Raw genomic sequence first — 26965 nt, 5'->3', positions numbered from 1 at the left:
CTGGTCTGAGTCAATTACCCTAACCCCAGAAAAAGCACTGCCGCCTCACACGACGCCAGGGAACCACGCATTGAATGTGATAGAAGCGCACGTCACCGTTCTGCCTCTCTCCATCGTCATCATTTCCGTCGGCACCGAAGACCTGCAGACCTTGAAGGCATCATCGAGGACGATAAGCACCTGCGTCTGAACGGTCAGATTTGCGTCGCAAGAGAAATTACCGAGCTGCGTGACGGCAAAGCAATGGTAGTGCTGACAAATTTCAGCCATGAATATAGTCACCTCAGCATTGGCAAGACGGTCGCCTAGATCGACGAATTCACGAATGCTTTCGCCCTCTTCGATGCTACTGAACCTGTTTCGGCGGATCCAGGTCTCCAACCGGATTTCGACGTCAACCCCAGCCTTCCGAAGCACAAGCAAGACCAGCTTAAAGCTCTGCTCCTGGAATTCAAGGACTGTGTCTTGTCGTCTTCAGGAATTCGACAGACCCCATGTCGCGAAATATCGCATCATAACAGAAGTTCCCGACCAATCCGTCAGAGCCCGTACCGAGTTTCGACGCGAGGCCGTTAAGAAACAGGTCGACGAAATGCTACGCGACATCATCATCTAGCCGCCCAAGCGTCCGTGGGCGTCACCTGTGGTGTTAGTGAGGAAGAAGGAAGGAACCCTTCGTTTCTGCGTCGAGTATCGTCGCCTGAGCAAAGTCACGAAAAAGGACGTGCACTCTCTCCCACGAAGAGACGACGCCCTAGATCGACTCCACAACGCGAAGTACTTTTCGTTGATGGATCTCAAGACCGGCTACTGGCAAATCGAAGTCGACGAAAGAGACCTACAAAAGATGGTCTTTATAACACCAGACGGCCTGTTCCAGTTCAAGGTCATGCCCTTTGATCTTTGCTCAGCACCTGCGATTTTTCAACGCGTCATGGATGCAGTACTGGCCAGTTTGAAGTGGCAGACGTGCCTCGTGTGCTTTGACGGCGTCGTTGTGTTTTCCTCAAACTTGAACGAACATCTTCGGCGCCTTGGAGCTGTACTTCAAGCAATCAAGATCTCTGACTCACCTGGAAGCCTGAAAAGTAATGTTTCGCGAACGAGGAGCTCATGTTTTTTCGATCATGTGATCAGCAAGTATCGTGTTCGGCCAGACCCGCGGAAAACAGCTGCCATCGCTACCTTCCGCAACAAGGCCGTACGCCAATTTCTAGGCTTGTGCACCTACTACACACGTTTGTCAAGGAATTTTCACGAATCCCCGAGCCGCTAGCCGCTAGCGCACCTCACGAAGACCGACGTGCCATTCAAGTGGGAAACGGCGCAAATCGAAGCGTTTTAAGAACTGAAACGACGTCTTCAGATGCCTTCGATACTAGCGCATTTCAACGAATACGCCAATACGGATATCCACACCGACGCAAGCAGCGTAGGACTCGGCGCCCTCCTTGTGTAGAAGTCTGACGGGCTGTAAAGGGTAGTGAGTTATGCTAGCTGGTCGCTATCAAAGGCCGAAATCTACTTCCTTTGTGTATGCATTTTCTAAGTTTCGCCCCTACCCCAATGGCAGGCCCTTAAAAGTTGTGGGCGACCACGACGCCTTGTGTTGCCTTGCTAACTTCAGATACCCTTCAGGTCGCCTCGCACGGTGGAGCCTAAGACTTCAACAATTCGATATTACCGTCATTCACAAGTCCGGAAGAAAACGCTCCGACGCTGGCTGCCTGTCTCGTTCCCCCGTCAAAACACCGCCGCAGGACGATCAGTATGATGACTGCTTCTTAGGAACCATAAGTGCCGACAACTTCGCCGAACAACAGCGAGCTGACCCGGAACTCAGGAGCCTTGTGAAATACCCCGAGGGCAGGACCACCATTTTTCCGAAGGTATTCAAGTGAGAACTGGCGCCGTTTTTCTTGCGAGACGGCGTTCTCCTAAAGAAGAACTTCTCGCCCCTTCGAGCGAACTACCTTCTCGTGAGGCCTTCAGCATTGAGACCAGAAGTCCTTCAGGCCCTGGCCCTACACTACGACCCGACGGCTGGACACCTCGGTGTTTCTCGCACGCTCGCAAGAATATAGGAAAACTACTACTGACCGCGCCTTGCCGCCGACGTCGCCCGCTACGTAAGGACATGTCGAGACTGTCAGCGACGGAACACACCGCCGAAAAGACAATCAGGTTTCCTTCAGCCAATCGCACCGCCTCGCCGACCGTTCAAGCAAATCGGTATGGACCTACTGGGGCCGTTCTCTACGTAGACCTGCGGAAATCGTCGTAGCTGCCGACTACCTCACCCGCTACGCCGAAACAAGGGCCTTAACTACAGGCAGTACTCCCGAGGTCGGGAAGTTCTTCATTGAAGATATCGTCCTACGTCATGGCGCCCCAGAGGTCCTCATCACCGACAGAGGTACGGCCTTTACTGCGGAGCTAACTCAGGTGATCTTGAGGTGCAGCCAGCCGAGCCACCGCCGGACCACCGCCTACCACCCACAGACCAATGACCTCACCGAGCGTCTAAACAAGAACATCGCCGACATGCTGGCCATGTACGTCGACATCGAGCGCAAGACATGGGATGTCATCCTTCCGTACGTGACCTTAGCATACAACACGGCAGTATAAAAAACGACGCAGCTGTCGCCGTACAAGTTGGTCTAAGGAAGGAGCCCGGCAACGACGTTCGATGTAATGCTGCCAGCTACCACCGACGAAGAAAACCTGGACGTCGCCACTTATTCGCAATGTGCGGAAGCTCGACAGCTCGCCCGCCTGCGTATCAAAAACCAGCAGAGGATCGACAGCCGTCACTATAATCTTCGGCGACGCCACATGGAATACCAGCCCGGTGACTGTGTGGGCTTCGGGACACCAATACGCCGACGTGGACTCGGTGAAAAGCTTCTTCGGCGATACTTCGGGCTATACAAAGTGCTACGACGTCTCGGCGCTCTAGAGTACAATGTGATCCCAGACGCCATTACGAACTCTCAGCGGCGCCGTGCACGACCTGAAGTCGTTCATTTCGTGCGCTTTAAGCCGTTTTATGCGCTTTAGCGAACCTGACGACTGTAACTTTTGCTTTATTATTATAGTTCTTGCTGGTACTAATTGCCTATTGCACTTTCTTGCTTTATTGTTGTACTTTCTTTGTGTATGCCCTTTTTTCCCCTTACATGTTCTGTTACAAGCTTCGGGAGGATGCCTTTTCAGAGGGGGCAATGACACAGACGCTCCTTTCTTTCTATGTTTTCTGTTACCGGCGCATTGCACGTGTGGCTGCTGCCTTGCGCAAACCGCGCCAGAATGTCTGGAAACATTCGAGATTGTTTTGGGATCATCTGTTGGGCTTGAGCGCGCAAACGCGTGGGTGAGTTAATTCTCGAACGAACGCGACCACCAGCGATAAGGCTCGAATGTTCGATGCCGCATGTATAAACGCCCACGCGCCTTGCCGCGTATCAGTTTATCGACGGCCGACCGTCTGTTCGCCGCTATCAGTATGCAGAGTGTATTCCTGTAGTTTGACTCTTCGTCTCCCGGCCACAAGTTCGGTCAAATAAAGAGTTTAGACTGACACGCCCACTGCTGCCTTCGCCAACGTCAGTCACGACCCCAGTTACACTATACAAGCGTCACGTCGGGATAGCCCCAACTGTGGTGGCAGTGTTGGCTGTACGCTTTTATATTAACGCTCGTTTCGCAGAAATTCCGCCGTCAGTGACGGCGTCGTTTGTGGGCGAATTATCGTCCGTGAATGAAGAATCGAGAAAGATGCAAATAAAATAAACAATAAAAATTTTCGGTCCCATTGAGGATCGAACCCCGGGCCGTTCGCGGGGCAAGCAGGTGTCCTACCACAAAGCCATGATGTTACTTGCACCTGCTTCGGAAAAAGACACTACATAACTGCCATGTAGTGGAAGGAGTCTCCTTAACGCATTTTGTTTGGCAGGTGTCACTACAAAAATGAGCCCATTCGGCGATTTGTAGCGCATTGGCGATGCCATCAAACTACGTTTTTTGCGCGTCGCCATGCTTCGAAAAAAGCTGGGCTGGTGCACCCATCGCCGCTAAAAAGAAACACAAACTTGCAAACAGCTCCAAAAATGGTCAACGATGTCTAACTAGCGGAAAATATATCAAGCACACAGCAAACATGAGATATTAGATTATGTGCTGCCATCTGTGAGGCATTATGAGAAACATGTCTCGACTACAGCAGCGCCTATTGGTTCCATTGTTCCAGCACAGGAAGTGCTTTAGATCGAAAACCTGTACCATTACTATAGATTCATCGCGCGCGCGCGCGCGCGCGCGTGTGTGTGTGTGCGTGTGCGTGTCTGTGTGTGTGTAACAACACACATTAATAAGTATGCATTTAGTGGTTGAAATGCGCTCTAGGGGCCGAATTTCGCTATCGCGTTCAACTCTTAAAGGCGAAGCTAAAGGGTCCCCCAATTTTTAATGTAGTAATCATTATATATATATATATATATATATATATATATATATATATATATATATATATATATATATATATATATATATATATAGTGTAATTAGCAACTTTGCACTACAGCTATGCACCTCTGACTACCTAAGCTGTAGTGAAGCGTTGCGCAAACACGCCTACGACAGCTACTTCATGCACTTTCTGACGATAAAACTGACATCTCTGCTCTAACGTGAGTGGCGACGTTAGATTAGACCATGAGCTACACTTCACACACCACATTTCTCGGCGTGTCTGGTGAGTCTTCGCTATGCGCACAACTACTTAGTTTATACAAAAACCTCGTAACGCTTGGCTCAAAGTAAAAAAATCTGGCATAGGCTGCTACTCGACGACTCCTTCGCATGAAACCGATTCCCACAGTGCACGGGATTTGGCGGATTTTAACAGCGAAACTGTTTATGCTATTCATAAAACCGTGCTCATCGATAAAAAAACCTCGCCTAGTTATGACGTCACCTAGCATCGCCATGACAACCAGGTGAACTACGCATCGACTACGACATTTGCCAAGCTCCGCCCACCTGCCTAGACAATGGGCATGACCGTTCCTGCGCGCCGACTCGTCGTCGCCGTGCCATACCGGCCGCTGTCATGTCGGGAGCGTATGCTGCGGCTTTGCATCGCCATGGGTAGACCTAAATGAGCTCCGCAAGAAGCCGCGTATAAGGAACGACAACGTGCCACGAAGCTGGAATATGCTCGGAGACTTCGAGGCAAAGAGGCTGCTGCCAAGCGTCGCCAGAAAGCGCAAAAGCCAGGATATGCCGATCGGTGAAGGGAATACATGCAAAATCGCCCCGAATCGGTGCCCGGTCTGTGTTTGGTCGAGAACTTCCAGGGCAGAGTCCGTCAGAGTACCGCTTCAGCGGATAACCGGTTTCTTCGAGAATTTCTGAGCACGGAATTTGGGCATGCCTGTCGCATCTGCGCGAAACCTAGTAATGCCTAGAATGACCTAGAAAAAAACCTTGTGAAAACTTGTGAATCGATTTGCTTCGTTGTCTTTTAGCCTTGCGCGCCGCAACGCAAGCTTTGCCGTTTTTGTTTTTCACACGAAAGAGCTTTATGCCGGGGTGCACCACGGCTCCACTGACGTATTTCCGTCATGGATATGACGTTGAAAAATATAAAGACTAACGGATGGCAAAGAAATGCTAGAAAAAAAAACCGGGAGATCCCACGCACTTCGGGAATCGATGTAATGCGAAGCAGCCAGAAAAGAGCTGCATATATCGCCGTGTTTGTCTTTGAGGCAAATGAAGTCACTCATATCATGACATCTAGTTCACTGTATATCGCGCGTTTGTCATGCATTCATGCATGTACAGCCGCCCATTTTTTTAACCTGAACGCGCGAGCATCGACCGCCAAGTTGATAAGCGCCGTACAACGGAGCGCAGTGGCGAAATGAACGAGAATACGCGCATGCGCGCTATGAGCAGTCGTGGGCAACTGCCGTCGGCTAGGCTTTTCCGCGGACGGCAGCTGTCCAAGACTGCTCATTGCGCGCATGCGCGTATTCTCGTTCATTTCGCCGCTGCACTCCGTTGTACGGCGCTTATCAACTTGGCGGTCGATGCTCGCGCGTTCAGGTTAAAAAAATGGGCCACTGTACATACAGATTGTTATCGCGCTCAGTATGACCTACATCATGCGAGCGCGTGGCCGAGCGCTCTGCAAGGTTGTACACTTGCGCCGATCATGGCATATTTTCGAGTTATCGGGATAGAGTTTGGCTGTCCCTGCGAGCGCGCATCGCCTCCACTTGCTTTCACACTCGCCCTCGTTTTTGCCCTGCGATGATATCAGCTTCGAAAATGATAACTTCGAGGGTGAAAGCAAGCAAGTGGGGGTGACGCGCGCTCGCACGAGCAGCTAAACTCTCTCACGATAACTCGAAAATATGCCATGATCGGCGCCACTGTACAACCTTGCAGAGCGTTCGGCCACGCGCTCGCATGATGTAGGTCATACTGAGCGCGATAGTACATGCATGTACGATCTGCACGTATAATTAAATGTATATTCTGGTATATGCAATGCATGACCTCTCATTTACGTTCGTCACGCACTCATGTCATGCCATACCAATTTTGGTGTGTATCCAGTTAACAAAACGGCCTGAAGCGCACCATGAGGTGGCATGTAAATCATGCTGCACATGAAATGCATGTCATGATTATGATGTCACCACCTGCCATTAGTGTTCATCATACAGTCGCGTCGTGCAATACCAGTTTTAGTGTACATCAAGCTAGGAAAACGGCCGCGAGCGCATCATGAGCGCGGCATGGAAATCCTGCTTTACATGAAATGCATGTTATGATTGTCATGTTCCCACCTGCTATTTGTGTTGGAGTTGAAATGCTAGGGCACACGGCCCCTAGCATTTCAATTTCATGGAAAGGCGACCGCCACGGCTAAGATTTAACGCGTGCTCTCGTGTCAGCAGCCGAGTACCGTGAACACTGAACCACTGCGGTGGCTTCACAGGATCCATTATAGCTTACAGCGCACTCTGACATACAGACGAAAATAGGCACACGCAGACAAGCGCTTTTTTATGTCACTCAATGTTAAGAAATGCGTGCATGACAATTTGCTCCCCGTAAGAATGATAGCTCCTTGGGGGATATCACTATTGAAGGTTTACTAATCACCTTTTTTTCTTCAATTGCCACAGCTTCAATAATCAGCCTTTTTAACACGAAAGTGTTTTATGCCGGGGTCCACCAAGTACATCCGTCACGGATATGACGTTGATAAAATGGACGCCAACAGGTGAGAAAGAAAAAAAGCAAGAAAACGATACCCCGCTGGGAATCGAATCCACGACGTTGCGGTCGCGACGGCAAGCGCCCGACGCCCTACCTACTAAGCTAACTCGAGAGATGCTAGACACGGCGCGAACGCGCCTTATATCTTTCACACATTCTCTTCCGCGGCGGGCGGAGCTAAAGTCCCTAAAACTTCGTAAAGTAGCGACACTTTCCTCCTCCGCTCGCGTTCCTCCTAGTTCTCCTAGCATGGCGTTCCTCCTAGCATGGCGCCACCTACCTTGCTCCTGCGTAGCAGACGACGCTTTGCCAAGTGAGCGCTTGCTTGCCAGGCGGCGCGCTTTAGGCATCCGCACTAGCCGTCTAGCTCTGGTACGCTTTTTTAGGAGATGTTAGGACACGTTTGTAAAGGACACGTATGATGTTGAACGTTAATGTCCCGCTCTACATGAAGCCTTCCGAAACATATACACGTCGTCCTCGCGAGGTGACTTCGCCGCGCATACCAATGACGCACTGAGGCTGCCAGTACGCACTAGAGGTAGTCGTTCTTTATTCCGAACTTGCTCAGAAATAGAGGCTCGAACTGGTCCTAGAAAGATTAATTTCAGTTATACTACCCAGTATGCATTGCTGCTCATGATAGTATTTTTCTTAACAGCACTTAAGAATGAACGAACAGCGAATGCAAGATAGCACCCCGGTAAGACTTGCCATGTAAAAAAAGTTATGTGCAGAGAGCAATGACTGTCAGTGCAAGCAGCAGCTCGGAGTGTCATTGAAAGAAGAATGCGCCAGAAGGCGTACATCATTTCCAGTCGATACATTTAGACAGCGTTGGTTGTTTCGTTAAGAGATTAGACTCACCAACCATAGCGCACAAGTGCGCCTCGTAAACGTACTTGACATACGAACTATACTCGCTGCTCAATGAACGAGCAAGCGATCGAATAAACTAGCCTGCCACCGTAAACGTTTCCTTTGCGAGAGCTCCACTCGCGGATAATAATATCATCTGGGATTTTATGTCCCAATACCACGATATAATTATGAAAGACGCCGTAGTGCAGGGCTCTGGAAATTTTGACCATCTGATGCTCTTTAACGAGCATTGGCATCGCATGGCACACTGGCCTCAAGCTATTCGCTCCATCGAAATGTGACCGCCGCGGTCGGTCGAGACCTTCGGGTCAGCAGCCGAGCACTAACCTCTGCTGCACCGCGGCGGAAAGCTACTCGCGGATATAAACATCCACGCGAAATGGCACGTAAACCTTTGAGCTAAATGACACGTATACATGAGGTTCCTAAACGATGAACGCACCCTGCGACTCGGGTGGGCACGCACGATTTGCCTGCCTACCTTCTATCGCAAGTCCACCGGCGGATGTGTCGACGTAAAAGAGCCAGAGAAAGCTATTTGCTCCGGGGAAAAAAAACCGAGGACGCAACAAAACAAGCAGAGAGTGCCACTCCTAATTCGAGCTTTCGCACTGCAGCTTTGTTTCTTCGAAAGAACTGCGCCGAATCTCTGAAGTTCCGTAATCCCACTTTCGATCGTCAGTCGACGTGCCTCCGTAATCGACGTGCCATGCTAGGTGCACAAACTAATACCGCGAACTAAAACAAGTAGGCGCATCACGTCAAGCAGAAAACGTAACCACATATTCTTGAAAAAAAAAACAACACTTAGTACAGACACACAGAAGCAGTAATAAAGCGTGTGAGGAATAGCGACGTACTCCACGAATAACTGAGACCTGTCTACGGCGTTATAGCACGCAGCCATTTGCGCGAACCTCGACGAGTACTTATAGTGAGAGCATAGCAACTTACATCGCACAGTCGCGTTGAAAACGTCGGCCGAAAGTTACTTCCTTCGCAACTCGTTGCGCTTCCCGGATGGTATCATAAACAGCTTTTTGCCTTCACTTGATTTGTTTCTGCATCCGAAAGCGCAGCAGAAGCCCATGGCAACCAACCGTGGCGTCGGTCTTGTGTGCAAGGTATCTCATAGAACAACGCACGCGGAATGGAAAGTGCGTATCCATAAAACACGTGCGCTGAGATACAGTGAGCCCGCGCTGCCCGCGCTTCGCGAGCAAAGATGACAGTTGCGGGCGACTGCAAACAAGCGAACGCTCCGAGCGGTCCCACGTGACGGCAGTTGGCCAATGCCGACGCGGCGTCAGGCTCTGAGAGGGCAGAGGAGGCAGAAAAGAGAGGAGGCGCGCTTTCATGCACGTATGTCGCTACTTTACGAAGTTTCAGGGACTTTAGGCGGAGCTAGAGTTACTGTATATGCTACCTTTAGGTAGCAGAGTTGCGCATCTGTCTTCCAACGCCGCTAGCAACCATGCATTGCGGAGAAGCTGCCGCTTGGGCCAATTTTTTTATATGCGTTGCAGAAAGGACGCGATTTCGACGGGCGAATGTCGTGCCTTGGTGGAGCGAGAGCAGCGCCTGCGAGACAGAGGCCAGCGGGACGCACGGGTTTGCGGCTCAGGCTACGAACCTCTACCTCCTGTGTTGCTGAAGCGCAGTGTATGTTATGTATGCATGAGCACAGGCGTCGGCTACCCATTACTAGAAAGCGCACACCGTGCCGTTTCTCGCCTTAATTGACGGCGCTCTGAAGAAGTGCATAGCGGGTACCAGTGCTGATTATGAGCTTGTTGATATCATCCTTACGCAGGATTCACGATTCACTTTGTCCAAATATACGTTCACACCGTCAGCTACCACAACGGTTTATTCATGATCATGGGCGTTAGTCGTCGCGATAGAGACATGCTGTCAACATGGGTGCATCCACGTCAAACGGTGATATAGCTGCCAAACACGAATAGACATTGTACAAGCTCTCATATATCACTACACAATAAGCACTACTTCTGTGAAGACACGTTTCACTTTCGTGTTATACCGATTCCCATGACGGAGGGATCAGCCATGTTTTTTTTGTTCATCTGACGTTTTAGCGATAATAGTAGCGCCCCCGAAGATAGGAGTACAGCCACACTCAGAACAATGCTGCGCCAAAAAAAAAAAAAAGAGTGCTTGTCTTTGTGTGTCTATTCTTGGTCCGTGTGTCAGAGTGCGCTGTAAGCTATAACGGATCTGCATTAACTAGCCCGGTCAAAAACCTGGCCTCACAGGAGCCTCCACTGCAGATCAGTAACCTTTTCTTCCTGTCTTAAGTGTGTGCAGAGCCCTGTCCGGGGAGCCGCTGCTAACTGCTCCATATAATTTGACCATGCTAAATAGGTGCGCCAAGCAACGTGCATGATTCGGGATCTTGATGCAATTACCACATTCTAACAAGCTGCACCGAGGGTAGCATTTAAAAAAGTAGATGTCTGTGCTTTTTCAATATGCAGGTCTCTCAATAAAGCGTCGACACGTGCTGAAGCAAACGTTCAAGACATAAAAACACCCACCTTTCCAGGGTCACAGCTCATACCATCGAGCATTTTGTAGTGTGCACACGACGTATAATGGGGGTACTCAAGGCAGCATTGAAGAAAGCAATTATCAGCCTGCAGTAAAATTAGAATTAGGGATCACTTACGGACGTGAAATTTTTGCGGGTTTATATTTTTGTACAGTGCATGCAGAGAAACTCGTTGCATGCAAATAATTCAGAACTTTACAGCAATATTAAAACTTTTACATTTTATTTTTTAACATCAACATTAGAAACTGTTATCAGCTGCTTCTACATCAACTGATTGTTGCTTTTTTTTTGCGGACGCTTCAGTGACGGGACAGTGATTTCCAACACGCACAGCGGCAGCTTTGTTGAAATGTAGACATTCTGGACGGCTGCCCCTGCAACGTCCCGAGTATGTGTACTGTTAATATGATGAAGTATGATTGTGTGCAGGGGATTGAATAAATATTTTTACATAACAAAACCAAGATGAATGTGTCTCTACGCCGCAGACGGTAAAAGATGCTACGTCAAGTGTCTCGATTTTCCGTCTGCTAAATAGAGCACTGGCACGCTCGCCTTGGACGGTTACTGAACAAAATATATACGTCATCTGTATAAACCACAAATACAAAGTGGTATAAACCAGAACATACCAAATATATAAATTTTTTATTTTTATTTTGTTGACAAATATCCTACAGGATTCACAGAGGCATTGTGCAATGGGAGTCAGATGCAAAATATCTACAAGATCCAAGATATCTCTCAAGAATATTCTTCTTTTTGTTTTGAATTGATCGGCATGCCTTGGCCGACCAAAGCCACGTTCAATCGATCGATCAACGTATCTATTTTTGAGCTAAGCTTCAGGGCGTCGATTCGGTACAGGACAGAGAATAACACAAACAGCACAGGATAAGTGCTAACTCGCTATCTTCACTATGAAAACCTTTCCTGCACATATGACCACAAAAAATATCGCCACAATGCACATTAAACCTTGAAATCCAAAAATTTTTTTCTTTGTGGCGCCAAACCACAGAAATATCGCATAAAGAATCACTTCCTTTCTTTCTGATAACAGACGCTTCCATAAGTTCTCTGGCCACCGAATTCCTACTCTGTCCCAAAATTCATAATAATAATAATAATTGTGGGGGTTTAACGTCCCAAAACCACGATACGATTATGAGAGACGCCGTAGTGGAGGGCTCCGGAAATTTCGACCACCTGGGGCAGGGGCGTAGCCAGAAATTTTTTTCGGGGGGGGGGGGTGGTTCAACCATACTTCATGTATGTCCGAGCGTGGGTTTGTATGTGTGCGTGCATATATACGCAAGCAAAACTGAAAAATTTCGGAGGGGGGTTTGAACCCCCCCAACCCCCCCCCCCCCTTGGCTACGCCCCTGACCTGGGGTTCATTAACGTGCAACTAAATCTAAGCTGACGGGCCTCAAGCATTTTCGCCTCCATCAAAAATGCGGCCGCCGTAGCCACGATTCGATCCCGCGACCTGCGAGTAAGCAGTCGAGCACCTTAACCACTAGGCCGCCGTGGCGGGTTTCTTGACAAAATTCGAATACTGGTAAGCTTTGGCTCACAGGCACAGGACCTATAGTGCATTGGTAAATGAAAGGGTGCCTTATTGAAAACAGAGCACTTGTTTTCGCATTTCCTTGAATTTACACTAACTTCATTTATATATATATATATATATATATATATATATATATATATATATATATATATATATATATATGACGTTGGTACGTTGCGATCGAGTTTAGGTACACATTACCGCAACACATATGCATAAACACACTATTAGGGATGGCAAAATCGATGACCGAATAATGGATCATGCGACTAAAAGTACACCGCAATCCATTTATAGGTCATCGATGTTTTTTCTTTCATTTTTTGACTGCAATCAGTCAAATCTTTTCGAATAATCGATCTACGTTCAGTAACATGAGTGGCGCGAAAATTGTGAAATTGTGCTACAATGCTAAGCAAGAGCAGTGACTGCCATGCTGCGGCGAGTGAATCATAGGCGAGTTGGAGCGGTTGTCTTGTGTCGGTGTGTTTTGGAGACCCAAGTTGTGCCGCAGGCCGCGTGGAGTCAAGTGCTTTCCTTCTCTTCCCTTACACTGCTCATGCATTACGTCACGCAGCCAGCCTTGGTAAGCAAAGTCTCATTGATAACATTTCCAGCGTATTTTCTTTCATTGTATCGGCTAGGGCATTGTAGTATCGGCCCAAATCGCTTAAAGGGCCCCTCACCAGGTTTGGCAATTTTGAGCTGACGAGCGCAATGCACGCACTGGGCGTTCACGATCACGTCTGCCAAAATTTGCAACGCTACGCGCCGAGGAAGTGGGTCAAATTTCAAGGTGAACGCTGCTTGCCCTTCCCCTCGAGGGCGCGCGCTTTAGAGAATGAGGGGATGACGTACATGAGAAAATGGCCCTACGTAGATGGTAGTGCTGTGACGTCGCCCCTCTACGTAGACGACTGTGCTCTGACGTCGCCAACAGTAACACGTGACACTGCGATAATTATTTGACACGACGTGTAGTTTGTGTAATTTGTTGCTTGAATGGATGAATAAAACTTCAGATCAATAATAAACCACACAAACAGAATGTGTGCGTTTTCTTTTTTAATTTTTACTGCGAAGTGCAGCGAGATTCGAGTCTAATCTTCCTCTGTTTCGCACGCGTTCGTGTTCTCGCGCTTTGCGCATCGTGCAGACGCCACCCTTTACAACGAAACTAATTTTCTAGTGCGTTCCAGCGCTCATTAGGCTCATTTATCCTCCCGCGTCTAACTAGATTTTCATGCGGCACACCGCTAGTCTCGCGTCCGTACAAATGTTGCAGCTTTCGTGCTCAGTAATAGGGTGAAAGCCAAGTGATCGGCGAGGGCGCATTCGGCATAACTTGCACAGATGAAGCGCAACGAACGCCGCCACAACACCGCTCGCGTCTCGGGGGCTCGGGATGGTTCGGGCACGTCATGCGCTCGTGACATTTTGTGCGCATGACGTGTTCATGCGTATGCGTTATGTGATCCTCCTGCTCGCGTGCCGAAGAGGGCAGGGAAGGGATTTGGCTTGCGAAGGCTACACGGGGCGAGCGGCAAGGGTTTGCAGCTCGCCTCCTCGCATCATGGTTTCGCGCCGCTACAAATTATTGTTTTTCTCAGCTTCTAACGGACCGATTAGAAAAATTCTTGTAGCATAATGTTCTTTATTGGTCTCGCAACAACTAAAATTCGTTATGTCACCTGGTGAGGGGCCCTTTAAGGAAAAAAAAAAGAGTCTTTGGGGCTGTTTTCAGTTCACTTTGCTTGCTGCGCTAAATGCTAACGGGCGCCTTGATGCGCCTATCGGTTTTAGACCGACATTCGCGCTACAGTGGTGCTCCGCAGTGCTCTCTCTGAAGGTTACTTCGCTGTATTAGCCTTGGTACAACGGATCAAGTGTTCGCATACCGGAGATGCGTTCGCAATTTTCAGGCGGATTACACCTGATTCGTAGGATGTCGCGTCAAGCGCAGCCCGCTGCAGACTTTGCCGATTTTAGGAATCTATTTTGCATGCGACGTCGGCCTGTGCGCAGAATATCACGTTTGATTATCCATGGGTTATACTGTATTGAGCTGTTTGTTATTGCAGTTGCAATGCTATATACACAGGAAATGTTAGGCGGCGTTTCAATCCGGATAGTCGGTAAGTCCGGATAGTCGGTCCGCTGACCGCAGTGAGAGGAGGAGAGTAGAGCGGATGGCGTCTTTCAGCCAATGTAGGAGGAAGGACGCAGATTTCAGCGCCAGTATTGACGAGGTAGCGCACCTTGGTGCGACGGTCGGTAACGTGGAAGAGGCGACTGTGCTTGGGGCTGGGAACAGCGGTCGCCGTCAGTGTTCAGCCCGGTCGTTTCCCACGTACGAACAAGGCTGGCGACAGTTGTTTGCACGCTACCTGTATCGACGGCGCTACCAGCAAAGGCCACCGGGACTAGTAGAACGGCGGCCGGAGTGATTAGGGCTGGGGCGGCTAAATCGTGATGAAGGACGCGGCTGGTTTGTGCGGAAGGCGGCGACTTGAGCTGTTAGTTGTTCTACCTTTCGGGTGAGCTCCTCATTAGCAGAGAGGAGACGCGCATAACTGTCGCCACTAGCTGTGCTGTTGGGCACAGGTCTTGTGAGTGACGAAGTGTGGCCAAGGAGGGAAGAACAACATCTATAATCTTGTCAGCCAACTCAGCCAGAGATTTCAGTGTGGAGGCTGAAGACGCTGTCAGAATCATACGGACCTGTGTTGGATGGCGCTGAAGAAAAATTTCGCGATGAAGGGCGGTGTTCGGAGATGCAGCGAGATCGGGCGCCAAGATTTGCATACGAAGCAGTAGGTCAGTAGGTTTACGATCGCCGAGCTGCTCCAATGTAAGGAGTTGCTGCAGTCGATGATGTTCGCTGTCGGTAGTGCGCCTGATGAGGGTCTCCTTAAGATGATCATAAGGATGATCGCTTGGAGGAGAGAGTAGAACATCGCGAACGACCGTATCAGTATGAGCCGAAAGCGCTCCGAAGGCATGGTCATACGTAGTTAACTGCGAGGTGAGCCGATCACGACGGAACAAAGACTCAAGAGCAGAAGAACCATTAACTGCGATGTGTACTGAGAGACACGGCGAAGCCTACGCAGGTCTATCAAGAACAAAAGACCGGGGCTGCTCACAGATGGTTTAATTCTGCTCCATGAAAACGCGCCTCCACAAGTCTCCAGGGTCACAAACGGACGCAACTGGGTCACAACTGGAGAAGTTCAAGTGGAGCAGCCTGATTATGCGCCTCACAGCCCGTACATGTAACCGTGCGATTTCGTTGTGCTTGTTCCTCTGAAAGAACATCTGAAAGGGAATTAGCGCTTCAACTCGGACGAAGAAATCAAGGACGCTGTGAAGGACCTGGTCTCGTCACGGCCACGGTTGTTCTGGGAGCAAAAAATCTTATCGGCTCTTTCATCAATGGGATTGTTGTGCTCAGGCCTATGATATTTACTTTGAATATAATCTTCTTTTATACCCACAGTGTCGTTTCGTACCTTTTCATTTGAACACCCCTTATATATTGGTAGCAACATTGCCTCCCATGTCTCTTAGTGCATACATGGGATTTTTGCTTGTGCTCAGTTTTGTCTTCACCGTTTTTAGGCTTCGTTCGTTCTTTACAGTATGCTGAATTTTCTACATATATCTTCGTATGTCGGCTACTTCACGTATATGTATTAACTTCTGAAGCTCTGCGAGTTCTACTTCGGTTCCTGTGTTCGAGGCCTTGGTGCTTTGACGTTTCTTAATGATATTTTTCTTCTCCTGGGACAGCTTGCCAGTGTCCTGTCTAACGACCAGACCTTTTATTTCTATTGCGCACTCTGTAACGAGGCTAGTGAAATTATTGTTCATTGCGACAATGCTAAACTGGGCTTCCTTGGTTAGACCCGTTTATCGGTTCTGGAGCGAGATAGTGAACCCCTGTAGTTTCTTTCTTAGTGCTAGCATATTGATTTACTGCTTGCGTTTGTTAAAAGACACGACATCAACTGGCCAGAATTTATAAATGTACAACGGAATCCCGTTCAATATAACTATATTTCATGAGATGGCATGCGGTTCATTATCTCACCTTTTTCACGAAGACGTTTTTCGTTTCCTTAGTGTTCCCCATTAATTTCCTGCAGTAATATTTCTTCCGTATTGTCTGTCCAGGATATTTCCTTTGGTCTCTCAAGTAGTTCTGCCCGTTCAGAACTCTAATGCAATCGTCTGACAGTGTCCTGCAAGAAGTAATATAGCTATTTTCATGCATGTCGAATATCGAAAGTGTAAGACGATGGCGACTCCAGATCGTAATTATACTCACTGTAGGTATTTACGTGTTACAAATTTTGCTACCTGAGTAGCCTCGACGTCAATGATGGCAAAGAACATAAGAAATTATACACGATTAGAGAAATTGTCAAAAGGGATAAATTCTGGCATTTTACCTGATGCTGATTAAAATATGTGCTATTGCGTGATAGTAGATGCACTGTTAGGTTACATCTATTAGTAGATGCAGCAAATGATTATTACCACAAAAACTTCATTTAGAGCGTCTAACATTTGACGTTCTGTCGAAACAGGCGTAATGAATTCCTTAGGCTTCGAGTGCGCTGTCTTTGCGGAGCCACCGAGGATGTAACAAGATTGAGTTACTAGTAGGCCTCCGCTCTTCCCTTCACGCGAAGATCGATTTCGTGTGGTTTTGTGTTCCGAGAAAAAAGTGAATATTGATATTTGCACCGAACAAACACCATGAATTGCGACCGTGCGGAACTAGCCTACCTTGAACATTTGTTCTTCTATACACTGCTTCATTCATCCGTCCTCTTATCCAGCCTATTAAAGAAGGCCTTTGTAGTGACCGTTTTTATTTTGGTCCTTGTCATCTCTTTCCGCAGACAGTTCGTTCTCAATAGGCATTACTACGGTGTACGAGTGTTTCTTTTTCCTGCTTGTCGGAGGCCGGTTCTCTCTCTTTCGGCGTTCTATTTGAAGTCGCGTCGCTATGAGATCTACACTCCTCACTACGAGGTGTGCACACCTTGTTGCGAAGCTGCGAGGTGTTCGAGCCTACGAGCTGCGAGGCTACGAGATGCACGCTTATGCTTCTTTATGGGTAGCTGTATGGGTAGTTTTATGGGTAGCTTCTTTATGGGCGCCAAGAGTTGAAGCTTGCCGTGGAATTATCGTTTTTACAGCGTGGTTCAGAGAACACGGTCTCTCCGTTCTGACTCATGGTGAGTCAAGTGTCCATTGTCGAATCAACACACTCCTGGGTGTCTTTCTTTTCGGCAAGGCTGTGAACGGCATAGAAGGAGCAGATAGCCAGAGCGCTAAAACACCAGAAGGGAGGGAGGGATGCCTCCTATAAGCCGGGTTGAATCGCGCAGAGCCAAATTCTCCCCTGGCGGCGAACACCATAACAACATGGCTGATCCCTCTGTCATAGGAATCGGTATAACATGAAAGCGAAAAGTGTCTTCACATACATAGTTGAGCGTTTGTTGTGCATTGTTTCGCATCGAGGGCGAAGGAATTAATGCTATTGGCCTCGTGATCTTTGAGTGGCGCCCTCTCGCGTGTGACGTCATAGAGGGGACCCGGGTGCCGCTCTTCGCGCGCGCGCTCGCTGCGTGAAGGCTACTCGACGCTACCGGCCAGTCTGTCCTGCTCGAGCTATTGAAACATAAATGGGCAAGTTCAGAAAGCAATTTGTACTGAATGTTCAAGCAAAATGCCCAGCCCAATCGAGCGGAGCTGCCGTCAGGAGCACGTTCAGTGTCGGTTGCTCCTGGTGTCGTCTGCTAGCGATGAATGTGTACATCTGCGTGTATGGCGACGATTTCTTTTCGCGACTGATCTATGGTCGTGGCGCACTCAAAATGACTTTCCGGCCCGTTTTCAATCACTGATTTCAGCGTTCGGGCTTCGGCTACCGTGTCACTGCGTTAAAGCGCAATATACGTATACCGCGTGCTGCACGTGTTCGGTTGCCAAGCCTGCTCCTGTGATTCAATTCATTTGTTCGGAGTTTTAAACGCGTGACAAGCGACGTGTGATGTCATTCAAATCAAATAAATGGTTGTTACAGGCAACAACTTTTCATTAAATCCAAGTTTTCAGCAGCTGCCATGTAAGTGTGTCGTAAATAGCTGGAGTTTAAACAAGAAATAAAAAGTTGAGAGCACGTACGTGTCAAAAGGGGATGGACGACGGTGATATGAAACATATCGTAGGTTGTGCGGAGTTGTCTTTTCTTTATTTTTGCATCATATTTTAATCTCTACGGTAATAAATCAACGTTTCCTGACTCATTCCCAGCCGTGTGAAAGCATGGTGAACAGAATTAGTGTAATCATACTAACGTAGATAAAGACAAAGCTTTCGCATCGAAAATCTTGGTAAGATATATTTGCTATAAAATTGTGTAATTCACTCTGAACCGTCGACTCCTGAAGGGCGTCCCTGTACTAAAGCGACTCGCAGGGTCCCTTTTGCATTTGCCTAAGATGACTCGAAGGCGAAATCCACCTTCTTCATTTTGTTCAGTCGATGTATTGTTCTTTCCCCGCCCGCTACCGAATGCCTTTTGGACGTAACGGGGTTTTGCACTGCCTCCAGGATCGGAGGCATTGCAAGCTTTTTATACATCACCTGGTTTTGCATTGCCTCCGTGATGGACGCACCAATCACGGAGTCAATGCAAACCGACGATGTCATGTGATGACATAATCATGTGACGTGACATTATGACGTCGCAATTTTTGGCGCTCTGTGATGTCATGAGGACGTCATAAGGTGACGTCATCGTGTGAGAATTTTTTGCATCACTTGTGTTGACGCTGCCGACTAGGGTCGCCGACGGTGCATTTTCGCGTTTGATCAGGAATCCAAAGCTTTCATCGTAAAATATTTAACCTTGTTACGGAGCAGTAAAGAATAGCAATACCCAGCCAAAGGGGCCAAAAAAATATGATGGGAAAGAGCTCTCTTGCTCCTCTTACTGGAGATATTCGCCAATTTTTCATACTGTTTCAAGCTGTATTATCGGTGGCAAATGAAACACGAACAGCGGAGCGTGTTCCCCAAGCATTAGGAACTGTATAATGCGCGTCGTCCTGTCATCACCATTCACAGGCACGCATACACGAATAGGCAGCACTGCGCAATCGAAAGAATGAATCTGGCACAAGAGCGGTAATCCGCAAGAGCGTATCCATCTCTAATCATAAGGGTGCAAACTGTACCATGCGCACCACTGCTGGCGTTTCATCCGGAGGCGATAGTACGTGTAACAAGTTTTATTGTGCATCCAAACTCGCCCAATCTACCCTAGTTGTCCGCAATAACCCGCTGGTCGATGAAGTTATCAATTTTAGTTGATCGGCAAAAATTGTGTGTACTTACTGCAATTGGGAGTGGAGTGTGAACTTTCGTTCAAGTCTGTTTACATAACGCCAATTTTGGCGAATAAGCCATGAAATTGATCGCGTTTTGCTCCAACGCAGACTCTCTTTAACTCGATTGGCGGGACATTTGCACTTCCACGTAAGCTACTTCAACGCCATCTAGCCCAGTGAGTGACGCTACGAACTCGCTGGCATGATCTTGACCGCGATGGCTCTGTGTATATAGAAGATACGTTAAATGCTAACGTTTCTTAACCTCCACTAATGCTAGCAGCCTTCTAAAGAACTATCATTACACGAAAATACAGCAAGTAGTCGAGGAACGCCGTGCGACGCGAGCGAACTATAACGAAAATGCTGCTGTTCTGTCCGCAGCCTAGGAGACGACAAAAGCCGAATCCCCGCCTTTGCGTCACCGGAGTGCCGTTCGCAGCTTCGCCATCGGTGGCTCACCAGGCCAATAGCAACAAGTTGTAATGTCGCGCGAAGAACGGCAAGCAGCTCGAAACTTGGAACGCGCTGCTCAAGCAGAAAGGACGCACGGAACGACCATACACAGGACGAGCGCGAACTGACAACTGTCACAGCTAAAGTGCGCTGGTCAAATGTGGACGCACGAAACGAACGCACGAATATACACAGGATGAGCGCGAACTGTCACAGTTGTAACTTATTTGTTTGTGAGCAGCGCGCTCCTTTCGCAAAAGCGGCCGCTGCAGTGAGCGAAGTGACCTTTGTGCTCCCTGTAACTTCAACGGAGACTTGCGGCGAGAGCACAAGACGTAGAAGATAAGCGCGCGCGCACGAGCGACCACGCCTTGTAGAGGTGCACTCTAATCTCAGCGCGTGGGGCGACGACCTTTAATGCGCGCCCTTCAAGCCCCTCGCGCCGTCTCGCCAGTGATAACGAAAACACGCTGATGTACCACGGATCTCTGATTGCCGCCACAGGGCAAATGGTGTATATAAATAGCACGCCGTTGGTATGGCGAAGAACGTGCCGTCTGTGGCGGAGTCGTTTCGCGCTGCGCGCTGGGGTTCGAGGGATCGTAAGTTCGACTCCCGTTGACGGAACTTTTTTTTAGTTTTTTCTTTGCCATATGTTAGTCTTTATATTTTACAACGTCATATCCGTGACGGAAATGCGTCAGTGGAGCCGTGGTGGAACCCGGAATAAAACACTTTCATGTTAAAAAGTAAATTACGAACAAAACAAAAGCCGCGTGCACATCACACTTTTCTTCCCCCTTTTGTTCTTCACTATCTTTTCCCATGACAGGTCTCCGCGGTTTTGCATTCGCCAAGCGCCCGTGCCATGTCGGCGCGGCGGCGTAAGCTGGTTGGTGCTTATCACTTCACTGTTGGTAGCGGTTGTTTTTCAGGAGCTGGTTGAACTACAGGACAAGGTAGATCCCCTTAGATTTCTGAGCAATATTGCCCGATAGCATAAATAAAGATCGCAAACTACATCTGCAAGCAAAACTTGAGGCTATATAGCGTTCACATAGGCGCCCAAATTGAAATATAGGAATCTATGTGCATTTATAGGCATTTAGAGACAAACACTAAAATAGGCATTAATAGGCTCTATAAAAGCACCATACAGGCCCTTCTTAATCCCTAATTTATGCTCATATATCAAAGTGGTGCGAAAGGAGCAAACAGGAAAAAAATAGGCATTTGCCTAAAATCCGGTCTCTAGTCATAACCACAGGGCTATTTATGGGAAACATATGAATGCGTTGTTCCGGTGATTGTAACATAATTGCAAAGCAGAACACTTGCTATGGGCCTTTCAATTAAATATTTTCTAATTCGGATCAGTGCATAAAGCAAGTGGTACTTTCAGTACAAAGTACCGGGAAATGAATTCGCACTTTACTTGGCGACTTACATTAATTGTAGAAAACCAAGGCAAGGAATCTGCATGCGTAAGAGGGTCATGCAGATAACAGCGAGAGCTGAAATGCTAATGCCTGAGCCGGCAGGTCATGCGATCTCGCTTTGACCAACCAAGTATGATCGTGCGTATTTGAAATCTAGCGGCGGATTTACGACACAGCGTTTTCTCGCTAGCCAATCACATACACTCGTGCGTCAATTACCTGTCTTCTAAGGAGCTGTCAACATGTGTATTTGATGATTCTTGCCACCAAAGCGTCCCCTCAAGGAATGCGAAGGTCCACATTAGTTCTTTTTTATGGCAATCATATAATGCGTAAAATATTTGATGAGCCAGATATCAAAATTCTGCACACGGGACGTGTTAGGGCTTGAATATTCTACGTGTATCTCTCAATAGTCATATTTAAGTATGCATTCAGCGCACTCTTCGGTACGTTATGCGACGACAATCGCTTCGGCTTTCTTTTCGAAACTAAGCAGCTTCTTTCTACGCAGAAAGTCACTTACTGCTTAACGTATCACTTTCTGGTGGTTTCGTATACATGTGAGTTTGATGTAATAGTCAAACCTGGATCATAAGGTAACATTCTGTTTTCTCTTCTTCCGCTCGCTCAGAGGGCTGCTATCATGAAGCTGGATAAACATTTATTTTTTTCTTTGATAAAGAAACTACAGTATATCAGCGAGGGTATGTAATGAGGACGCGGATATTTTGAGTGCTCAACTTTTCCCCTTATTTAGCCGCCATTATGAAGGCCCACACCTGTATTAATCGCTATAAATAATATTTTTGAAAACAAAATTGCACAATAGCTGAAGGATTTCCTTAGCGAAAATAACGTGATTTGCCCTGGTTGTCTGTCATGGTAGCTCACATCGACAGCTCTATTTTATCCCAGTCAACTGTGCCGCTGACCACCAGAAAATTGTTATCAGAATTTTCATCGTTTTAAAAGATGCATCTGCTACCATCGGTCACTCGGCAGTGTGAGGAAAGACTGAAGTACCCTTGCATTGTCCGTGGCCCTCTTCGTTGGTCTTCTAGTTGTCTTGAATTGGATGAACAAAAAACTTTCACATCGCTGGGCTTTTATCGAAATAAAAAAAACGATACACGTGGTGTGCCGCAAAGGTCGCTATTTGCTTTAGATTTTGAGGATTTCTCCAATCAATAACAGTAAACAAATGCCTTATTTAACAGAACTTTTTGTTGGGCTAGTTGGTACATGCTTACTGAAAAACCAAAAAGACGCGTACCTTCAAGGAAAAAAGTAAGGACAGGACAAAAAGGGCGTCACTCGCAACTAACTTTATTCCCAGAACATCAGCGTCATATATAACCACAGCGACCCTGCGCGCGCACATCGCCTCACCAGCTCGTCAAAAACCCGCGATAACAAGATTAACTAATCGAAAAATGAATCGATGAAACTAAATTCACCCCCACGCAGAGCAACAGATGTGTCACTAACACAGCATTCTTTCTTCTTTCTAATATAGTATGCTTCCATAATTTCACGCGCTAAGACATCGTTACTCTTTCCAAGAACGGAAACACAGGCAAACCCAGGCTCACACTTGCAGGAACCACAATGCACAGGCAAATGTGCTGAAAGTTTATTTTTCACCGAAAGTTCGTGCTCCCTCATTCTGTCGTTTATGCACCGGCCTGTTTGGCCGATATATACCCTACCGCAACTAAGCGGGATCTCGTACACCACGCCAACCGAGCAGGCGACAAAGGGCCTTGCGTGCCTCTTCCCAAGAGGCACGCAAGGTTAGTTGCGTGCCTCTTGTTGCGTACGCAAAGTTAGTTTGCGAGTGACGCCCTTTCTATCCTGTCCTTACTTTTTTCCTTGAAGGTACACGTCTTTTTGGTTTTTCAGTAAATGCCTTATTGTATGCCGACGATACTGTGATATCGCTTTCTCGCAGTTCGCTTTAATTCTTGAAATTACTATACAATGAGCTAGAAAAAAGCTCTTCCAAAGTGGGTTCTTGACAATGAAATGCCCTTAAGCCAGGTAGCTCACACGGTTTACAAAATGTCAAATTTAGGGATAAATGGAATAAAACAGATTCTAAACCAATTTCGACGTTTTATAACGTCAAAGAAATGCCGGATTATATCTCTTGTTTGCGACGTTTAGAAGACGCACTTTATAAGGACGTTTTCTCGCAGAGCACCAAATCGCGCGCCATTTGGTCCATGCATGCACGAACCGCCGCGATTGAAATTTGAACTCGAGCTTGCGCACGCCATCTCTCATCGCGATAAGGAAAGTAACGCGTAAAAGGATGAATGCGTACGGTGTTGACATCGCATCAGTAATCATGAAGACTTCAAATTTCGTTAACCAGTAAAATTAACGTAATTTGTTGGCAGCGATAACCGTCTAACTTCACCACGGTCTCAGCGCTGACCTTGTATCCATCCGCGCGGCTGTTGCCTCTGCAACGTCAGTTAAGGTTGTCGATTTCGCATGTGTGGTCGCGCTCGCCAGTAATGCCCTATTTTGCTTTGTTTCGTGCTTGTGTCGTCATTCATGGAGGCTATGAACGCCGCTGTGAAGGAACTATACTTCGCTGAGTGTTAAACTTGTGGACCCGAATGAAAGTATGTCCTTGTGGAGCGACCCTTACGCTGACTGACGGTTAGTCCTAGTCCCGTAGGATTCCCTGAGGAAAAATGCACTCATCAGCTTGGGCGCGGGACGCTCTCGGAGCTTCCTTTCTTCTATACTCGGGGGCCTGACGTGGTTACGTTGATGTGCGATTAGTTCTGATTGTATTTGCGGATTCTGTAAACCACGGGATTCTGTCGTTTTTTAAAGTAGTCTCATCTTTATTTCAGTTGCGTTTCAGTATTTGAGAACTATGACAAACAAAAAAGCGTGGTGCGAACGTTGCATGACGGATTGCATGGGCGACATGCTTCAGCAGTACGTGACTGCGGATTTATTCAGCATACATGATAAAGCTGTGGAAACGTAAATGCAGTCCATGGTTTCCGTTTACGTTCGAACGAACATGAGCGGAAACTGTGTTTATATTTGTTAACCTAATTTCAGTAAAATGCTTTTTGTTTGAAGAGATAGATTAGCTTAAGCTACGTGCGCCAAGTAATGCACAGTTTTGTAATAGGGTATGCAAACATAGCGTTCGTTGGACGCGTATGCTATTTCCGCCACCTAACGTGTATACACATGAGGATGGCGTGAGATGCGTGCGCAGTAGCCAGTTTTACAAAAGGGTACGCCAAGGTAGCGTTTGTTGCGTACTTAACGCATAACGCATGCACAGGGGCGACGAACGCTAACGCAAAGCTTCGTGCACCCAATTCTAAAACTGCATTGGTAGACGTTACGGCATGTTTCATCCGCTTTATTGCGTCACTTAAGTTTCTGGATAACAGAATCTTTGCAGTGACAGCGTGCTAGTTCATGGTTTTTTTCACAGTACTGTCTTCGTGTAGCGAGAGCCTGGGCATGCTTTTCTGTTGCGAATTTCTGAGGCCGTGAGAATCACAGACACGTCGCACGGGCAGGAGTTCGGCATTTTTTCTCAGTGCTGCCTTGACTATCTCGATGTGCTTTCGGACTTGTGATTTAGGTTTTGCCTTCTCTGTTAACCTCCTCCTTTCTCTGTATAGTCGGCCCCTCTTAGCAGAACCAAAAGGTTGTCTTGCGCGTCTCTTGTGCCTGGTTAAACAAAGCATGCTCGCTCTCTGTCGCCGCATGGTGTTATTGAGTTTTCAACTTTTAACTCCGTCCCATTTTTTAGGTATTATACCATATAATGAAGGTATCTGTTCTCCTATTTATTGCAGGTGGTACTCGCCCTAGATGTTCAGATACAAAGGATATATATACACCAACTAAATTATGACTTTCTCTCTTTGATGGGGTGACCGGCAGGTTTTCGTATGAATAGAGATGGATGTCAAGAGATTTGCATTTTTCTCTTTTCCTAAAGAACTTAAAAAAAGGCACAATTTATAAAGGAGTTCATCACTTTTATAAGCATCTGTGTTCGTCGGCATCTTCAAGAAATCGCACTAGGGCTATTGGGCTAAAATATGTTTGATGTGGACCGCTGCCCCATGCTGCTAATAGTAGAACTCAGTTCATGCCATTTGAAGTGTTCTCAGAAGACTTCCTAAGTGCCTAGTGATTTCCATCAAGTACCTGTCAGAAGCCATGCGTTCAGAGTGCCTTGCCCACATTGTGATAATTTGACACTAAGCGACGTGATGTACGAAGTGCAATACCCTGACCTGCCTCTGACAATCCTGGGTTTATAGCTGTGTGCTTATTGAGGAAAAAGTGGGGGACAGTCACAATTTCATGAGCTGATGTGTGTTATCACAAGAATTGTTATTTTAGCCTGAGATCTTTACTACTGGGCATCATAATACAAACTTGGTTTTTTGATCATGCTGTATCAGGCTGTATTTTTGATCAGGCTTCCGTATTTATTTTATTCTTTTTATTGGTTTTTGTAAGTGGCCCATTCATCGTAATTTTTGTGGTCGTGTCCATCAGTTTTCTGCTCATACATTTTGGTTTTGCGCTACAATTGGTTTAGTTGTTTTTTTTTTGCTGTATCTTGCTGTAATTTACCGTGTTCATATTTTCTGCTAGCCATAGCACATGTCAGGTTAACTAGTGCGCTCTCTAGGGATGTCAGACCATAATTCCTGCAAGAAGTTTTGAAGCCTGAAACCGTTACTTATTTAGTGGGTACGCTTTGAAACATGGATGCTGCATCCACAAATACCTTTCACCTAACGTCTAAGATGGCGCCTTTTGTTCCGAACGTCTACTCTTACTTCTGTAATTATGCCAGGGGTTGCCAACATTTTTTCAGTGAGAAATATTCCAACAGAGGCATGTTTTAGGAAAGTTCCTAAAAGTTCCATTTTGTGAGCAGCGCACTTCAGCAACAGTGATTTCGCAAGCCATTTGCGGTCTTTGTTCATTACGAATTCTTGACGGGATGGGCAGAATATTATTTTGCAGTTTGCTTTTCTTAATAGCGTTTTCAACGAGGTGGAGTCGATTTCAACTAACTGGGGTGTTTGTACCGCTGCTGAACGATTGTTTTGAAACGAAGGGAGACGGACAACAGGTGCTCGATGTATGCATGCTTTCCTGCTTAGAATGCTGTGTTGGCTGTGGCTCGGTGTACCGCCTTCTAACTCATTTAGCTATCGGATTGGCATGGCAGATTCATCAATGTGCGATAACCGCAACTGTGTAGAGACTATCGATCATCTCGTGTGCCGCTGTACCCAATTTCAAC

General features: G+C 47.3%; 1 protein-coding gene across 1 annotated transcript in view; it reads right to left on the bottom strand.

The window, feature by feature from the left end:
- The window catches only part of LOC119394493 (venom metalloproteinase antarease-like TtrivMP_A), a 208404-nt gene that overhangs the window by 1725 nt on the left and 179714 nt on the right, over positions 1-26965 (bottom strand). Inside the window, exons 12-13 of the mRNA XM_037661798.2 lie at positions 16429-16579; positions 10743-10841 (exon numbers count right to left, since the gene is read on the bottom strand). Of these exons, the coding sequence (XP_037517726.1) occupies positions 10743-10841; positions 16429-16579 (250 nt within the window). The remainder of the gene's footprint in view (positions 1-10742; positions 10842-16428; positions 16580-26965) is intronic.

Source organism: Rhipicephalus sanguineus, chromosome 5 (genome assembly GCF_013339695.2).
Source record: "Rhipicephalus sanguineus isolate Rsan-2018 chromosome 5, BIME_Rsan_1.4, whole genome shotgun sequence".
Lineage (NCBI taxonomy): Eukaryota > Metazoa > Arthropoda > Arachnida > Ixodida > Ixodidae > Rhipicephalus > Rhipicephalus sanguineus.
Note: the sequence above shows the minus strand (reverse complement) of the source record. Positions and strands in the feature narration are given on the sequence as shown.